Below are 20,743 nucleotides of genomic sequence, written 5' to 3' on the forward strand. Positions count from 1 at the left end.
CCCGAAAATAAGACCTAGCCGGACAATCAGCTCTAATGCGTCTTTTGGAGCAAAAATTAATATAAGACCCAGTATTATATTAATTATATTATACCCGGTCTTATATTATAGTAAAATAGGACCAGTCTTATATTGTCAACTTATTTACAAAAAAAAAAAAGGGAACGATTTGTAGAAAATTATCTCCCTGTACTCAAGCCACACGCACAGTGAAGCCAGTAGACAAAAAAAAAAACAAAAACAAAAACAAAAGATCCTATTTATGTATGTAATCCACAGGACTGTATCTCTGAAATTCTCCCCATGACTCAGAGATCGGTACTACATTCCCTTCATCGTACTGAATGAGTGAGTCAATGAATGAATGAATGAATGAATGAAGAAAATAAACAGTTAGAAACATAATGACTTACCTTCAATCACACAGCTTGTTACTGACAGCACGAGGACACAGAATCAGGTCTTAACAATGATACCTTTACATTTTTAAAAGAAATTATGATGGAGAAGTACTGTTTAAGTATAATTCTTAGCAAGCCTTTTAAGCATCTGGCCAATATGAGTAAACAGGCTGTTATGCAGAAATTGTCCTTCATCAGATGCTGCAACATGGGAGAAGTACACTAAATTCTACTGTGTCTACTTATTGGGGCGGTAAGGGGCACAGGCAGTGTGTCAGGGTCTGATCCATGTTCAAACAAGGCACTTTTTAATAGAGGTCGACAATATTAATTATATTTATTTTTCCCCGTTCACCCATAGACATGATGTTACAAAAAATCACCTTTTCAGTTGTCAACTAAAGTGTCTTTTCTTGTCCCCATTCCTTTTCAACATACTTTTTTTTCTTTTTGAAAATAATCCTGGGTGTTCATATCATATTTATAACTTTTAAGTGTTGAAAATAGTTTGATCACTTATTACCAGTAGAACACACTTTACTACTTGTTGGCCAGCTAACAAGTTAAATGTGTTCTATTAAGGGGTAAAGACCAAAGACCAAAATAAGCTGACAGTCTCAGCCAAAAAGAAGACAAATGATCTTAGCTGTGAAAGTTTCTGGCTTAGCTCTCTGACCAGAGCTGGGGTATGCTCCGGCTCCAGGTCTTAAGTCAGTAGATGGAAACAAATGCTTTTCATAAGCATATTTGCACATCGTAACAAAATCAAATGATTTCATGGGCAACACCATCAATTAAGAGAGGGAGCCTTACTTAGCAAACAACTGCTCTGGGGATAGAACCATCTCAAACCCCAATGAATTAGTTTGCTAATTGATCTTCCTGCTGAGGATAATGGCTAGAATTCCTTCTTTAAAGTATATGGACCTTTAACTGTTTGATATCAACTATCTTTCTTTACTATCATAATCACAGTTGGTGCTTCTCTACTCTCACTGATGCAGAGAGGTATATTCGTGGCATTTATACAATGAAGCTTTTGCTTCCCGCTAGCATCATAACTGGCACCCTGATTGCCCCCCTCCGATTAATGCTACTGCTTATTGTTATCCCAAAGAGTTACAGTTTGAAACAAGAGCCCACATTCTGAAAGAAACTTTAGGTATTCAATATTCAAGGTCATTTGCACAGTCCAATTTAGAATCAGTTTCTCATCTAGACTATGAAAGAACCTTGTTCATAAATCACCGCATTTATGTATTAAGTGAAAGACTATTTTAGATGTGACTTTTAAAGCTAGGTCAAATTATAATATTATGTGTTATAAAAATCAGGGCCATTTAAGCCACCAATTCATTCATTTTCTATAAACTTCCTTTAGAAAAATTCCCATGTATACCTAAACTTGAAGATAATTCATTTAGGTCCCCCCTTATATATTAAGCAAGCCAACAATTTTTATCCTTGTCACAGGTGTAAAATATCTGTCAATTCCTGTTAAAGGGCTATAACATGAAATCAATATGGTCAATAATTACATAAAATGCCAAAAGAAGAAATTACATAAAAACAAAAGCAACAGGCCTTGCAGTGCTTTCAGATGTATTACTCACCAGAAACAAAGTTCGGAAGTTGCTGAGATCACCAAAAAACTCTTCTATGCTCACGGTCTTAGAATCAAAAATGAAGTATTCTCCAAGATTCTCGTAGAGCTTTACCATGTTGTTGTGCATGGTGAGCAGTTTCTCATACTGGTCTCTGGCACTCTTTGTAAAGCTGTAGCTTGCTGTTAAGGAACATGATCCAATAGTATCTCAAGGGCAATCACCAGATGTTCAGATTGAACTCTACCACTATTTCGGTAAATACTTACGTATTAGTTTGTGAGCGTCGTCATGACAAAATACCATAGACTGGCTGGCTTAAACTACAGAAATTGATTCATCACAATTCTGGAGGCTACAAATCCAACACTGAGGTGTTGGCAAGTTTGGCTTCTTCTGTGGCCAGTCTCCTTGGCTTGTTGTAGATGGCTGCCTTCTCCCTGTGTCCCCACATAATGGTCCCTCTGTGTTGTCTCTGTCCTAAGCTCTTCTTAGGAGGAAACTAGTCACATCGGATTGGGGCCCACCCTTAGAACCTCATTTGAATTTAATCACCCCTTTGTAGGCCCTATCTCCAAATAGTTACATTCTGAGGTTCTGGAGGTTAGGGTTTCAACAGGAATTTGGTGAGGACACAATTTAGCCCATAACAAGTTGCTGTGGTCATTATATTGATTAGGGAGTTTTGAAAATCTACAAATTAGGCAGAAGTGTTTCATGTGGAACCATGCAGAACAGGTTTGCTAAATGAAAACACGTAAGTATAAATACCTGAAAACTGCCTCCTACCTTTTTATGAATAAACTAGGGTAGAAACAAACACCAACAAAAAAGTTAGAAAAAAGTATATACTCTCATTGTTAATATGCATATCCTATATAGAGAGGTTACAGTGAATTCTACATATAGGTTATGAGTGAGTGAGTGTGTGTCTCATGTGAGGAGAGGAAGGAAGGAGGAGGAGGAAAAAGGGAGAGGGGACAGGGGAGGGAGACGGAGAAAGAGATTCTGTAGTAGTTCTAGAACCTTATACCACAAGGGCTTATTAAAACCAGGATTGCTGTCTGCTGAGCCTGAGCCCAGGGGCCTGAGCACTATAATTTCTAACAAGCTCCCAGGTGATGCTGATTTATCTAGATATTAATTACATCATTGTTTTACAAATTTTCTCAAAAATGTGATGCTAACAACTACTATCAAAGCACAAGATGAACCAAATATATAAATGTGTCTGACTGAAGGTATCTCATTATGTGTAAATTTGTACTTAAAGACAGAAATTGAAATACTTTCTTCCTGATTATAGAAGATATATTTATAGAAAATCATTTCTTTAGGAGACTTAAAAATATAAAAACATAACTACGTAAAGTAAAAATTTCAACAACACAGAAGGAAGTATCGTGAACCTTTTCAGGCATTCCCTTCTGGCCTTTCTTCTATGGCTAATAACTTCTGAATGTTAATTGATAACAATGCTTCAGAGAAAGGTAAGCAGGCTAACCATGAAGAGTATAGGAAACCAAGTCCACCTTCTAACGTTAGAGTTAAATCTATACAAAATCAATAATAATCACAGAAGTAAAATATCTTTAAATGGAAAGGGAATAGACTTGTGAAAGAAGAATAATAGCACAGTTTGGGGCATGCTATTTTAAGATCCACTATAGTGTATTAATATTTTGGGCTAGTGCTATTTTATTGCTCACTGATAATTGTGTCTTGAAATTCTTGCTTTTATTAAGATTTTCTGAATTCTTCAGTGTGTTTTATTATAACCCGGGGCCAAATTCATTTTCCATGGGAACACAGCTCTAGTTGTACAATGGAAGTCAATGGGGAAATCAGACCATTTCTGGGAAATTATTTTGCAGCTGACACTTATGAGATACAATGCGATTTTACAAGAGACACGGCCCCCCTACCTATGTTCTTTCTTAGGCGACTTTAGTATTAGCATCCCCATTAGCAATCCAACAACCTTTTCCCTCCTAATAAGTGACATTAAATCTTTCAACCCTCAGGTCCATTTTGATGTCAGTAGACCTGAAAGAATTAATGCATTTCTGACTTAACTCTGCTTTCCTTTTACCAACAAAAGAGTTATATGTAATGCTACACACACATTCTGATTTCACCTCTGAGAATGTCACCATGTATTTTTTGATTTTTAAGAAAGTGTTACCATATGATCTCACTTATATGAGGAATCTAATGAACAAAACAAAGATACAAACAAAAAAACAAAACAGAAACAGACTCGTGGATACAGAGAACAAACTGATGGTTACCAGATGGGAGAGGGTCGGGGGCAGAGTGAAAAAGGTGAAGGGATTAAGAAGTACAAATGGGTAGTTACAAACTAGCCACGGCGATGTAAAAAAAAGTAAAGCATGGGGAATACACTCAACAATACGGTAATAACTATGCACAGTGCCAGGTGGGTACTAGACTAGTCAGGGGGGTCACTGCATAAATCATATATACTGTAAACCTGATATTAATATAAAAGAATACAGAATGTCAACTGTAATTTAAAAAGAAAGAGTTAAACATCCTATTTAAGAATAGCAGAAATAAGACAATACACTTCATTTTTCAGCACAGAATGAAAGTGAGATTTTTGTTTTCTAGTCTCTCTTACCTAAATAAACCAGACTCATGCCAGACTTACTAGGAAGAAACATTTTGCAAAGGTCACTTGTACTCTATCAGCAATGCAAAGTACTAAATTGTATATTTCAGAAGGCTCAACATCTGTACAACACAGAAAAAGCCAAAGATATAAATGTCAAAGAAAAATTGTATGTTTCCCGTTTGTCATAACACAATTTTTCACCAGCTGAAATATGTCCATGTAGTGATACACAATTTCCTACATTTGTTCTCCTAGAACAGAAACTGATTTCGGAAATTCTGTCCGTGTACCCAAGTGAGACAATCTGAAAAATTTTGGGAATGGTTAATCTTCGAAAGAATAAATGAAAAGCAGCCCAGTTTCCAAGTCCCTCACTTATCTTCAGAGTGATTACTTTGGAAAAGGGATAGCATGAGTTAGCACTGAATCTTTCCCCGTTGCAAGCACATTACCAAATCCTACTTGGGACTGCAGGTAAAAGGAAGTCAACACCACCATTCCTTTTCATCCCTTTGTTTCAGTTAGGAAATTTTTATTTCATTTTATTTTTTGAGCAGCCACAAGACAGGAGATAGTGATTTGTACTATGCTAAAATAAGCCCCGTGTGGATCCAATGATCACGAAAGCCTAATCCAGACCCTGAAGAAGTTAATAATCTAATATTACAAATAATTATCAATTGGCATTTGTATAGGACTTTGCCGTTTAAGATATAGTTTTCCTTCCATTATGTCCCACATTCTTCATAACAACCTTATCGACGAAGCAGGGAAATGCCACTATTCAGATTTTAGAGTTGTGGCAACTAGGTAAAAGGCACTCAATCCACCTAGGGTTAGAAGGTAGTGAAATGTGGCAGAATATGCCACCGCAAAATAAGCCTCTTCAGCACAGATTATTTTGAGCTGATTGAGTGAGAAACAGCAGAGACAGGAAAACCACAGAAACGAATAAAGGAGAGCCTTTTGAAAGGAACATTTACACTTATAAAGGAAATGTCCATTTGAAAGGGTGTTTCCCTCTCTTTACCAAGAAGAGAAGGATGAATCAATGGATCAAGGGCATCAATGATGAAGTCGCAGATTTAAATCCACACAACAAAGCTCACCGTTTTTTTATGGTGCTTTTCCTGGTAACCTCCTTCCCCTATAACCGATGTCCTCACACTTTTCTTTCTTTTGTCTTTAGCTGAAGATGGTATTTAAGCTGATGGTTTAGGCTACCTCAGGGAGCTACTCCTTTTTACCTGAGTATCTCCCATGTATCCATGAGGTATACATGTTATAAACTTCTGTTTAGTTTTCGCTCATTAATCTGTCTTTTATTACAAGGGAAAAAAGAAATCAAAGTCATCCAAATTAGAAAGGAAGAAGTCAAACTGTCACTATTTTTGGATGACATGATTTTATATATAGAAAACCCTAAAGATTCCACCAAAAGCCTGTTAGAAATAATAAATGAATTCAGTAAAATTGCAAAGTACAAAATCAATATACTGTTGATTGATTTTGTTGCATATTGAAATCTGTTGCATACTGAAACACTGACAACAAGCTATTAGAAAGAGAAATTCAGAAAACAATTCCATTTATAATTGTATCAAAAAGAACAAAATAACTAGAAGTAAAATTTAAACAGATGTGAAGGACCTGCACACTGAGAACTATAAGACACTGATGGAAGAAACTGAAGAAGATACAAACAAATGGAAAGATATTCCATGATTGTGGATTGGAAGACTTAATATTGTAAAAATGCCCATATTACCCAAAACAATATACACATTCAATGCAATCCCTGTCAAAACTCCCATGGCATTTTTCACAGAAATACAACGAACAATCCTAAAATTTGTATGGAACCAAGAAAGAACCCAATGACTAAAGCAACCTTGAGAAAAATGAACAGACGGATATGGTCAATTAATTTATGACAATGGAGGTAAGAATATACAATGGGAAAAAGACAGTCTCTTCAATAAATGATGCTGGGAAAACTGCAAAAGAATGAAACTAGAACACTATCTTACGTCATATGAAAAAATGAATTCAGAATGGATTGATGACTTCAATGTAAGACAGAAAACCATAATACTTTGTATGGGTCCAGAATGAGTATCCCCAGAACGTGCCACGCTGGCATGCAAATTATTTCATGCTGATGGGATGAAGGAATAAAGAAGATGTGATACACACACACACACACACACACACACACACACACACACACAAAATACTACTCAGCCAGAAAAAGTAATGAAATCTTGCCATTTGTGACAACATGGATGGATGTATTCTGCTAAGTGAAATAAGTGGGATAAAGACAAATACCATATGATTTAACTTGTATGTGAAATATAAAAACAAAATAAATGAACAAACAAACCAAAACAAAACTGAGAGGTACAGAGAACAGACTGGTCGCTGCCAGAGGGAAGGGGGATTGGAAGTGGGTGAAATGGGTAAAGGGGTTCAAGAGGTACAAACTTCCAGACATAAAATAAATAGGTCATGGGGATGTAACGTATAGCATGGTCACTACAGTCAATAATACTAGATTGCAACTTTGAAAGTGGCTAAGAAAGTAAATCTTAAAAGTTCTCATCACAAGGAAAAAAAAATGTGTGACTCTGTATGGTGATGGATGGTGGCTGGACTTATTGTGACCACTTCGCAGTGTATACAAATGTTGAATCAGTTATGTTGTACACCTGAAACTAATATAGTGTTGTATGTCAATTAAACTTCAATTAAACAAAATCCAAACTGAGATCGCTGTAATTCATCCATAGGCATGTACTCGAATAGAAAGTATTTTCTTTACACTTTTAAGTACATTATATGTTGTTTTCGACTATTTTTGGTAACTGCACCAGCCTGTACATAAATTGAAGGCGGGTGCTGTAACCTTTGCCCTCTAACTAATAAAATAGCTGATGGGCTTCAGAATACGCCACCTCAAAATATGGCACTGTGGCATGCTGAATATTTTAAGCTGAAGGAGTTTGAGAAAACGGAAGACGCAGGAAAGTCACTCTGACCTACTCCTGGCCCTTTTCTCCTGAAGTAAGTCATAAGGCCCTCATGGGAGAGGTGTCTTCTTTACACCCAGAGGAAAAGGACCACTTTTAATGCCCAGATGGAGGGACACTAAGAAGAATCCGAATGAACAGACCTTGCTAAGCTTCCCCCAGTTTATAACACTCACCTCATACTCTTTGCCCTATCATATCTTCCCAGGACTTTCCACCCTCTATCAATCCTAACATAAAGATACTCAGGTTTAACGACTTCCTTGGGTCTTAATTTTCTAAAAAAGGCTACCATGTCACGTGAAATTTATATTCAATAAATCTGTATACTTTTCTCCTGTGAATCTATCTCTGTCACTTTAATTTTTAGACCCAGCCAGGGACCCTAAGAAGGCTGAGGAAAACTTCTTTCTCTTCTACAAAGTATTACTTCATCAAATACTAGGGAGAGAAAACTGTTTATCATTATACTTAATTTTGATGTAAAAAGTAATTAACACAGAACACTTGTTCCATTAGAACTATAATAAGCATTCACAGAGCTCTGGGGATGAAGGACTCTATGTATTTCACAGTGAATTGAGTCAAATCAGTTTTAGAATTCCTCATCTTTGTAGGCAGCACATTAGTTATGATTTTAATAAAAAACTTGAAATTTTAAATATCATTACTGCTGGATTGTTAAGAACATGGAAAAATCAACTTGAGACCCACTTAACCTTCACACAAGCTTTAGTTAGCAACGTGGCATAATTATTCATTAAAATAAAAGGAAGTCACAAATATACAATCTATTGAAGAATACAGATAGCATTTCCTCTTTTCATAACCTGTCAGAAGATTCCTCTAAATGCTAAAAACAAAATATTAATTTTTCCATTTAATTTGAATACCTCATTTTTGTAAAAAATTATTTTAAAAAAATGTACCTTAAAAACAGTATTACGGCATATTAAAGCAGCTGAAATGTGTTTACAAATCACACATTATGTGATAAATATGTGTTGGCAAATATTTTAAAATGTGAAACATTAACAAGTATAATACGGAATGCATATACGAATTTGCGTTTGGATTCAACATAATACTTTAAAATAGTTGGTGATATAGACTACAAATTTTTTTTTTTAAATAAGATTACAGTAAGCATAGGGCATTCATTTAAATAAGATAGCACTATCAATGACAAGGATTTTGAAACAAAGTTCCCAGTTTAAACATAGTGGGGGCAATTACTGGAGAGATGAAACAATTTTGTAAAGACCCCACTTTTCAGCAGATGGCCTGAGTCAGCTTGGCATAAAGAAAATGCTTTAAAATCAGTTTCCAGTTAAAGCCACAAAGGCGATGGTTATTATAGAGGTAAGAGGCAGACTCAGCATGCCTAGTTTTCTCTACTCCCTTTCATTATTCCCTCCCTCGTGTCTTTTGTGTGCATTTCTTTTTACTTTTCCTTTGAAAACAGACTCTATCTTTACATGCTTAGATACCCCCCAGAGTGACTGTGCCATTCATTTATTCAAACATATTTATAAATTGCCTACTATGTGCCAGGTATCTCCTAGGTGCTGAGGATATAGTAGTGACTATTCACACAAGGTCGCTGGTCACTGCTTTCATGGAGATTGCAGTTTAGTGGGAAAACATACATTAAAGAAATAAATTTAAAACAATTTCAATTACAAATTGAGAAATTTGATTGCAAAGCATAGGTTGTTAAAGAATGTATATTTGCGAGACCTAACCGACTTGTGGGAGTTGTGGCTGGGCCATGAGTCTGGTAGAGCCTCTTGAAGGATGAAATATTAAAATCGAGACCTGGAGGGGAAAATCCAGGAGAAGGAGCACTGTGGTAGGGTGAGTGAAGGCTCTCTGAAGGCTTTTAAACATTCTAGAAACACAAAGAAGAGAAAAAAGGCCTGGAAGACTAAAGACTACAGCCTATGGAGTAATTGGGAGATGGGAGGGAGATGGTTCCTGAGGTATGTAAGGGCCAGATTCTACAGGTCTCTTGAGCATTTTGAAAGTTTTCCCTAGAAAAATGTACGCCATTGAACAGTTTTAAACAGGGAAGTGACAGGATCTGATTTCTTCTGCTTAAAGGCATAACAAATGCTAGCTACAATTGACACACACACCTACACACAACACACACTAACAATAATAACAAAAAAACCCCAGGACTAATGGAATATAGAATACTGTCCAAATGATAGTAACTCTAGTTGCTAGCTCCTGACTACTGACAAGAAGAGAAAATAATATATAAATATCCAATTAAAGTGTATTTGGTAACTTGAAAAACAGCAAGTGTTAGGCAATACATAACTATTGAGATGGGCATAAAAATAGTTGTGCTTAGAGTAACAGAATAGTTATAATAATCAAATTTTGAGATTGATGTGTATATTTTGGAATGTCAGTATTATTATTTAACATTCAGAGTATGCACACACATGTTAATTAGATCAAGTCGTACCTCCAGCCCTACATCACATTCAGCTCTCAGAATCATTTATCATGTGTCTACAATGTGTAAGAAACTAAGAGAGATTAAGTAGAGAAAAAGACAGTGAAGTGATCAGACATGGCTCCTAACTCTCATTGAAATTTATAAAGCAGTGTTGGGACAGGAGAGCAGCAGTAGCGGGAACTAATGTTCACTGAATTCTTACAAAGAACCAGATACTGAGCTAAATGCATTACAAGCCTTGTCTTATTTAACCCTCCCTGTGGTCTTAGGGCGCATATATGCTATTAGTAACTCCATTTTACACATGATGAAATTAGCCTCAGGGAGGTCAATTGACTTTCTCTGAGACAGTAAGCGGTGGATTCAGGATTTGAACCTGGGTACCCTTCCCAACTCCCTAAGAATACAAAACTATGCATTTAACTAGCAGGCTACACTGCTTCCCCTGTTTAAAAAAATGAATAAAAGTGAGTGGGAAAATAAGCTAAGTTCCACAAAGGAATTTAAGAAAGATGGGGAAACTCAAAGAAAGGAGTAATTCTGACATTATTAGGCAAGGTTTCAGAAGTAAGTCACTTTCCAGTTCCATCTGGAGGTATGGAAAGGATTTTTCTACCCAAAGGGAAGACACCCCAGGCAATGAGAATGGCATGAGCAAAGGTATAAGAGTATCTGGAGTTACCAAGGAGCTTTTACTATTCTGGGATAAATAGTTTGGGTCCGCAGGGAGATGCAGAGGTGAGTAAGCCTGTGACAGGTGGCAGAACACCCATCACAGGCTTATTCACCCTAACATGCGCCTTTTTCGAATGAGGGTTATTTTGAGTTAAAGGCACTGAAGAAAACAGCAAATGCAGGGAGAGGCTTTCTCTGAACTCCCTTTATTTGCTTAATTTAAAGACAGATCCTGCAAAAGGAACTCAATTGTCCTAAATCTCCTCCCTGGGAGTTTAACCAGCCAGGGAAGGTTGACTCTTATCACAGAAGGGACTAGAAGTTAATACCACACCTAGGCAAATTTCATCACACACTATCGTATCTCCCATCTATTCTTCTAAGGGTTCATTCATCTTTTCTAAGAATCCTTAATCTCCTCTGAATGGCCTACATTCCCTTTTCCATCCCGTTAGGATGGTATGTGAGCTCTAAGATCTCACTGTTTGGGTATTCACTTTTTTCTCCCTGTGATATCCCTGTGCACATATTATTCAAAATAAACCTGTATACCTTTTCTGCTCTTAATTTGCCTACCGTCAGTTTGTTTCGTTGACCCAGCTCCCACACCTAGGAACTCAGCGGGCAAGTCTTTCCTTCCCTATGCCACAAAGATGTTGAATGCATGTTCAAGTTTTCAAATTTTCTTTGTAGGCAATGAGTAATTAACGGTTTTTATACAGAGGTGTAATATGATCTTGCCCGTTTGTAAGAATCTAACTCTGGCGACAGTGGGTAGAACGGTTTGGGGAAACGAGACCTTGAACCCTGGGAGAACACCCAGGAAGCTAAGAGAGTAGCGAATAGAAAGCAAAGGGTAGATATTAGAAATATGGAGGAGGTAGAGTGCATGTGACATGGTGACTGACTAGCTGTCAGCAGTTAGAAAGAGGAAAGTATGGAGGACACCACTTGAGTTTTCTAGTCCACGTGACTCAGAGTATGCTTGGTGTATACTTTTTAAAAAAAACAAAACAGAACTTAGGAGACAAAAAAGGTAACATTATTTTGGATGCGGGGGTGTAGGAGGGAAAATAATGACTAAATTCCAACACAGTGAGCTGGAGTTGTCTACAAATAGATATCAACATTTGTTTTCCTACATTTGTTTTCAGACATTGGGATGGTCGTATCTAATAGGCGGTTGGCAATATGTGGGCTTCTTGATACCCTGGAGATCAGCTTGGGTGGCAACGGTGAGAACTGCAAAGCCAAGGAAAATGAAGCACAGACTTCCTCCTTTTAGAGTCAGATCTAGATCAGGACGGGGCCTTAACAGTTCTCCCCTGACACTCTTGTTGGTCCAATGAACATGTCCTTCTTCTGAATATGTTTGGTCTTGATATGCTCCCTCGAAAATTTAGAACATTCCAGAATTAAAACTTTAGCTAAGAGAGCAAAATATCAGATCCCACAGTCTGTGCTACCAGTTTCCAATGATCATAAAATATCATTTTCCTACAAATGTCAATGAAGCAAAATACATAGTGTGGATTTTGCCAAAGGGTATGTCCCTGAGGAATTGAGTCTTATTGTTTTGGGTAGTGAGAGAGTTAGGGTATAAAGGAATTTAAGACATTACTACAGACTCAAGAATAACTGTATATAGTTATGAAATTAGAAATGGTGATGCCAACTATCTGAGAATCACTGTTTCATCATTGTATACACTCTTTGTGTTTTACATTTTTTAATTTTTACTACACCAGCTATTCTGCTATGTCTGCTGCTTTTGAATGAATGTCTAGGTATTTGGGATCAAATGATTACTGTAAAATAATTCTCGGAATCCTCTGGGCATTTTATTTTTCTAGTTTTCCTACATTTGTTTTTAAATGCCTCATTTCAGGTTTCAGGATTATTATAATGAATTGTAGACAGTTTCCCAACATGCATTTTCAACCCAAGCAGTAGTTTCAAACAGCTGATAATGCCGTATTATTTCTTGCTTACCTTTCCTTAACTAAAATCACCAATGAGGTAAACAAGTGGCAACAAGAAGGGGAAAAAAATCTTCCAAACGAAGTTGCCTCCTACAGGTAAGAGGCAACTTTGGCATTTGAATAACTTACAAACGAACCCGAGGCAAGAGGTTTAATCCCTTTGTTGCCTGAATAGGGTGTCTGTAGGATTCATTTTGCATAGAAATGAAAACAGAGTAACTAGAGTAGAAATCCTGTAAGGTCCCTTCCAACTGTAAAATGCTAGCTTTTTTTTAAGCATTCAGGTTAAATGGAAGCACTAACATCTTAAGAAACAATGACTACAGTGCACGGATTTCTTTAGTGGAAATACCTGAATACATTATATAAGCTAGCTGCTTGATTTTATTCTTAAGTCTTCCTACTCTATGTTGAAGGCAGTTGATGGTTAAAATACATTTTTCTCGCTTACTGAATATCCTATGGTCTCTAAAATAAGGTTAAGGGCCTAGTAAAGACATGGCAACCTCATCCTGAATTTAACCTACAATAAACTATCCCAAAGACAGTTACTCTAAAGCAGGGGTGCAAAACTGTGGCCCGCGGGCCAACTGCGGCCCGCAATCCATTGTTAATTGGCCCACAGCAAATTCCAAAAATATATTTAGTTTACTTAAATAAACCAGGTGAGGCAATCCGTACTTCACCTCGAGTGAGTGGCCCGGCTGTTTGTGTATTTTACCGCATATGGTCCTTGGTGAAAAACATTGAAAAAAGTTTGGACACCCCTGCTCTAAAGTAAATAATAGCATCGAAACACTGTATTTCTAACCCAATTGTTTATTGAGGACTCATTTCTTTTTAATCTGGGCTGTTCGGCCCCCTCCCCACCCTATATTGAACTTCCAATTCCTAGTTTTCTAAGCTTTGAAGATCTAGGTTCACTTATTGGAATCCATTCACTCCATCACTTAATATAAATTTTCTTCAGATGGTCACGTAACCCTAACCCTAACACCAATCTCTTCCTCACTTACTACAACTTTTGGCAAGGCTGAAAACAAGTGCATTTCAGCATATAAACAGCATGAATCTAATATCTCAGTCATGGCAGCCAAACATTTCAGAGCATTTCCCTGCACTTATTCAATATCGTAATAGCTATTCGGGAACAACCCTGGGCCAGAATTACCACTAGAAAAATTTTATTCTTGCTACAATTGAAGTCCCTCAGAAAAGCTTGGTTTTTTTGTACCACACATGTAAAATTTATTAATTTTACTGTGTCCCTAGTGGATGCTGTTTTCTTTTTCTAGTATTAATTTAATATATGCCTTAAATATGAAATCGCATTAATTCTGAAAAATATGTTTATGTGCTTTATGTAGAAGAAGCTATTCAAATACAGTGGCTTCCAAACAACACATTCTTTTTCTTTTCTTTCCTTTGTTGGAAAGATAAAAATGTGCCCTGTGAAATTTTTCTGCTTGAGGAAAACAAACAATAACAAAATAGCTTCAGTAGTGTTCAGTCTGTGACATGGATATAAACTAGGACCGCAAATCTATCTTTAATGTCCTTGCTGTCTCTAGGTGTTTCTGACATCTCAAAAAATTATGTGATCTTAGGAATCATATATGTTTTGATGTCAATGTGTTATTCAAAGCCAGCACTTGGACTGAAAAAAGGACAAAGGCAGGATCTCAGATATTTGCACTCCCATGTTCATTGCAGCATCATTCACAACAACCAAGAGGTGGAAAAACTCTAAATGCCCATCGATAGATAAATGGATAAAGAAAATGTGGTATATACACACAATGGAATATTATTCAAACACACGAAAGAAGGAAATGTGTCCTATGCTGTAGCATAGGTGTAACTGGAAGATACTATGCTAAATGAAGTAAGCCGGGGAGGACAAATACTGTATGATACCACTTAGATGTGGGGTCTAAAGTAGTCAGACTCATAGTGGCAGGAAGTATAGCGCAGGAGCTGGGGGGAGGGGACAATGGGGAGCTGCTGTTCAGTGGGTACAGTTTCAGTCATGCAAGATGAAAAGTTCTGGAGATCTGCAGTGTAAAATTATGCTTATAGTTAAGAACCGTGTATGGTACACTTAAAAATCTGTTAAGAAGGCAGATCGCATATTATGTCTTTACCACAATTTTAACAAAGGCCCATTTCGCTTTCTGCCACCTAAGGACATAGCAAAAAGGCAGCCAACTATGAATCAGGAAGCGGGCCCTCACCAGCCACCAAATCTGCCAGAGCTTTGATATCAGAATTCCAGCCTCCAGAGCTGTGAGAAATAAGCATTTATTTTCAAGCCAAAAGAAAAGAGGCAAATTTCTACCTAGTCACTACCTACACTAACACACACACACACACACACACACACAATGAATCCCAATGTTTACTTGTATGTCTGAGTACTCTCAGGGTTCTTCCAAGTTCAAGGTAGTGGGGTCAGCGACTTACTCCTTCTCCCCTAGCAATTTAGTACACGTGGACCTTGCTTAGGAGCCCAGACGAAGTGTGTGTGTGTGTGTGTGTGTGTGTGTGTGTGTGTGTGTGTCTAGGAACAGAGGGAGGGCAGAAAAAATGCCTCTGGATGTGCCTAAATAGACTTTGAGACTTACATTTTAGAGCTACTTTGTGATAACACCAAGTGAAGGCTCGTAAACGTTAGGCAGCGTTACCCAGGGAACAGCAATAGAATTCGAGCTATAGCAACGATAGAAACATTCTATGATTAAGCGGACCATAAGTAGAGAACCTGGCTGGCTCCCTCCTGTGTGCTCTCGCTTTTGTAACACTCAAGTACCCTGGAAGACATGTTGCAGCCTGAGAATACGGAAAGTAGGCATTGGCAGGTCTAAGGAAATTCAGATGTAGAGATACTCTGCAAACAAGTGATAGAACAGGTTATATATACCAGTGCCCAGTCCAGTGAAACAGTCTCAAAAACAAAACACTCATACAATTGTTAATATATGCTTCTATTGTATTTTAATACTTGAATCACTCTGATATAAGTTTAGCGTTTTCTTTGTTTTGTTTTTAACCTGGGCCCTTTCCTTTAAGCGTCTCAGTGTGTTCTCGTTTTGCGCGGAATAGTTGGGGGGAGTGATTTTCACTTATTTATATGTACAAACAAAAATATATCTCTTTTCGCCACAAATGGCCAGGCATTTTCAAGACATAACAGGAAAGTGTGCCAAAATGTTAGACTGTTAGTTATTTTGCATAAAACACACATCTAAACACATATTAACTAAATAGCAGATGGCAGAGAAAAAAAAATCAGTTAGACTGCAGTGTGGGTGAAACATATCCAATAAGTTCTGTAAAGATGGAAACCTGGGCATAAGAGACACCATATTGCGTAAGCAAATGGAATGTCTAATCTGATTCTTTCATCTTTACTGCTTTTGATTTATTCCGTCTCTATAAATATATTATCATTTTTATCATGATGCCTTAAAGCTATTTTTTGATGGAAAGGGAGGTTGGAAAGAATGTGTTTATATCGTAATACATCTTGAGAAGTACTTAATCTAGGAATAAATACTTTTAATGATGTACCAGTGCTTCCTAATATTCCTTAGTGGATAAAAATTAATTTAGATAAAAATACTAATGTACTGGCAAAAAATGATGAATATGGCTATATAGTTTAATATATATCAGAAGTGTCTTGAGCTTATTTTATGAATCAAATTATAGAATATTTACATATTTTCATATTACTCTGTTTATAAATTATTTTCCCAGTCGTAATAAAATAAAAGTAGAAAATAAGGGTAAACATTTTACTGAAGTTGGACTGAAACTGAGGTGCATGAAGGAAACAAGAACAATGACAGATGCTAGATCTAGAAAAAATAAGAAGATAACCTAATACTTTAGGAGCTAATAGTATACTTTTAGAGTAAAATAATGATACGATTAAACTAGACTGTAAAGTACTATATAACTAAATGTTCTGACATTATTACAAAAAACAGAACACACGTGCCCCAAGTTAAGAAAAACAGGGAAGGAATGTCGCTGCTTCCAGAGGGGCAGCTTTGCTTTTCGATGAATTAAGAAGGAATTAATTCAACGGCTCGTAGGGAAGAGTATGGAAAAAAATGCTATTTAAAAAGGCAATGAAAAAAAAAAAGGCAATGTAAGTATTAGGGAAATGTCAACTTTGAAAACGGATTAAATGCCTCACAAAGAAATTCTTAAGCCTGTAGATACTTGTTCATAAAAATAAAACCTGTTGAACATTCTTACATTTTAGAATGCAGGCACCGACGTTGATTGTAGTCAACCTATTCAGTTTATAGGACTCATTCTCAACCGTTTTTCAATCAAACAACCTCCTCTCCTGTCTACTTTAACCTGCTCCTGTTGCTCTCTTGTAGAAATGACCATGTGAAAACACCACAGAAAGCCCCTTTATGAAAACACAAAAGCACTACGTACATCGCTCCCCAGGACAGGTGTGCATCAATTACGCTGGCGGGATGTGAGTGAATCTCTGCTATTGTGATGCTGAGCTGCTTAATGTATGCACATTTGCCAAGCCGAGGATATTAATCAATCACGGGAGTCACTGAAAGCAGCTCAGCACAACTACAGACCACATCTTGCTTTCCTTTGATGCCACTTGGCTGAAACCTGAACTCGAGCAGCAATGTTGTCCTCCTGAGACTAGGTTTTGTGCCATTCTGGACAAGTTGAAAATGATATTGTCACAGCTCATTATAATTTTCATAGCAGCCATCTCGCAGCCCTAGGAAGCAAGTCTGTTTTGTATGCAGAAAAGAAAGTCCCAAGTCCTGGGCAGGTGGGTAGGTGGTTATTTCTGGCTGCAATTTTGCTAAGTTTCTAAATCAGTCCTGCTTTAATTAGGAGCTTTTCTTCTGAGTTATTTTGATGCTAATAATATATGGCTGTCGGATTCCTTGTACATGTTCCGAAACAGTGATACAACCGTTATTAAATCTAATCAGTGTTTATGGAGTATTCCATATGCTAGCCATTGTGAATCTTTTGAAATGTCATTTTATTGGATAATGCATAAAGAAAGGTTGGTATGTAAAATGACACGCTTTTGTTCCTTCAACGATTTTTATGAAAAATTTTCTACAGATGGTAGCTGCTTTCAATTTGTATTTGACCACATAAAAAAGGAATATTTTGTTTACTAGATGTCTATGCAATGTATATTTAAATTCAAAAAGCCCTTTTCAACGCCAAAAAGTACAATAATTATCTTTCCCTTGACTACATTGAAGAACAGAAACAATGCTGGAAATGACTAAAATACATCAAGCCCCATTAGGAAGAAAACCTAAGCGCTGTAAAACTTATTCTTGCCTAAGACATCGAAGTGACGGCCCAGACTGGACCCCTGCTATGCATTACAATATAAGGTCCTCCTTCCTGCTCTCTGTATTAACAATCAACTACTAACATTCAATGTGGCCATGAAAAGCAATTCTACCAGATGGTCCTATATTTCTGAAGATGTTTGTATGGATTTTCTCTCCTTGAGCAACGCTATCAAGTACACGGTCTCTAAGGGGCAGAGCTGCACATGCAGACTGTGCACTAAGGTAAATCACCACCCCCCGAAGAACCTGCTCACTGGTCATGTGCATGAGGCGGGCAGTGCAGCTTGTCCTTTCACCTCTTCTTCCACAGTGATGTGCACACACAGCGATCATCGCTAGGGTCACTGACTTTCAACTCTAAGATGAGCGATATATGTTTAAGGAAAACAACTCACTTTTATAGCTTTCCAGCCGTCTCATGTACCGTGATTCCCCGAAAGTGAGACCTAACTGGAAAATAAGCCCTAGCATGATTTTTCAGGATGACATCCCCTGAACATAATAAGCCCTAATGTGTCTTTTGGAGCAAAAATTAATATAACACCCGGTCTTATTTTCGGGGAAACACGGTAGATGGTTATCACTGCCCAGAGCGAAAATATAGAAAGAGCTGATCAGCGCTGTTTTCCTCTAGACATCGATACATTCACGTCGTAAGCTGCACAGGCTTTTATATTGCACTACTGTGTTTCCCCGAAAATAAGACCTAGCTGGACCATCAACTTTAATGCATCCTTTGGAGCAAAAATTAATATAAGATCCAGTCTTATTTTAATATAAGGCCGGGTATAATATAATATAATACCCCGGTCTTATATAAGTTTATATACCCCGGTCTTATATTAATTTTTGCTCCAAAAAATGCATTAGAGCTGATGCTTTGGCTAGGTCTTATTTTCGAAGAAACACGGTATGTCTAAGTTCTTCCAGAACTCAACAAACCTTTGTGTTGGAGTACAGGCTATCAAAATATGTCTGTCAGATTAGACAGAAAAACAACAAGAACAAACACTGAGACGTCATCATTAAAAAATACAAGAGATGAAAAGCAAAAAAATTTTTTGGTGAAAGACAGATTTTAAAAATTTATTATTTGACTAGTTTATTATGTCTTCTAGTGAATGTGGGGATGACTGTTTTGTCATTTTACTGATCGTGTGATGCTTTCCGAGCACTACGGTGTTCTTTGCTAAGATGTTATTTGATGCGAGTAAACTATAAAGGGGCTTCTCCCTTTCTTTTCCTTTTTTGCAAATCTATCTTAAAAAGCACCAGAAATATGTGATTTCTCTAATGTTTATTTTCATAGTTAAAAGAATGACATTCAAAGCCTGGCAGGCAGGCACTGTTTTTCATAGTTAATGAAAGGAATTTTATGTAAAATGACAGTTGCTGTTGCCACCTGAAAACATTAAGTAGTACATCAGACTTTAAGCTACATGAGGTATTTTTTGCTCCTGATTTATAGCTTTGTATATAGAAGTAAACGATGCACCCCTTCTCATGAACCCCACATCACTGCCTGCCAAAGACTTGCTAGAAACATTAGAGAAAGTAGCTTCCCAAATGGGAACATCATGGAAGCCTCTGGATCACCAGTTCAACACTAGCTATCTCTTTAAATATGTTTTATTAAAAGCAGAGTCAACTTTAGGCACCGAAGGGTAATTGTTTCCCTTAAAGTTGGTAATTGTTTCCCTAGTAACCCTATCACTAGGGTTAAATCGTAACATTTACATTCTGAATAAACAAACGCGGGTCAAATTTTAGACTTAGGTCCAGTAAGTTACTTGGTTTGGCCTGTAAGGAACCGATCTTTTCTGTGCCTTCTTTTTAAAGACTGGGAAAAACTTAAGAATCGGTGTTCAAAAGATTTCTATTTGCAAAGAAATATCATAGTTTACAGCAAATACAAGGGTTACAGAAGGCCTCTTGCTATAATCAACCCATTTTTTAGTCAGAAAGAAAATCTCAAAGCACCATCTCTAATCTAACTTCAATTTTGGGTGGTAGGTTTTCAATTAAAAAGGTATTCTTTTTTTCTTCTTGAAAAACTAATCGAAATCAGTAGATTCAGCAGGACTCACAAACCATTCCCAAACTGTCCACACTAAACCAGTGGCTAAGACTCAGCGATGGTTTCTGGTTTATGTTGTTTCCATATGCCTTCAGGCACACACATGTAATTTTGTGCTTCAAGGAGTTAGCACTTCATAAAAACAGAGATGAACAGTTATAAAACATATACCAGTGCCCTTTGAAAGTAATTAAAAAGATGGCCTTTCCCTGTACTCATTTCCTTCCCTTGTGGCATTGCCCTTCTATATCCCATGTGCAGCTTCCTCTCTAAATCACAAAATACATTTTATTTTTTTTTTGTACTCTTCCCGCAAAGAATCATATGCTTAAAGTTACAGAAACGTGCCACGATTGGCCTTCAAATACATTATTTTAAAAATTGCATTAAAACTATTAAGAATAAATTCAAGAGAACACTGTCTCCAATTCACAAACTATGTAGACCGTTTTCTGTCCTGAAAGTATGTTTTACTATCTTCAAAGGGGT

The 20,743-nt window shown here is 37.0% G+C and overlaps 1 protein-coding gene across 3 annotated transcripts in view; it reads right to left on the bottom strand.

The window, feature by feature from the left end:
* The window catches only part of DIAPH2 (diaphanous related formin 2), an 843,900-nt gene that overhangs the window by 231,359 nt on the left and 591,798 nt on the right, over positions 1 to 20,743 (bottom strand). For all 3 annotated transcript variants that reach the window (XM_033107889.1, XM_033107880.1, XM_033107870.1), the window contains one exon: positions 2,015 to 2,179. In XM_033107889.1, coding sequence (XP_032963780.1) covers positions 2,015 to 2,179 — 165 coding nt within the window. The remainder of the gene's footprint in view (positions 1 to 2,014; positions 2,180 to 20,743) is intronic.

This window comes from Rhinolophus ferrumequinum, chromosome X, assembly GCF_004115265.2.
Source record: "Rhinolophus ferrumequinum isolate MPI-CBG mRhiFer1 chromosome X, mRhiFer1_v1.p, whole genome shotgun sequence".
NCBI classification, from domain to species: domain Eukaryota; kingdom Metazoa; phylum Chordata; class Mammalia; order Chiroptera; family Rhinolophidae; genus Rhinolophus; species Rhinolophus ferrumequinum.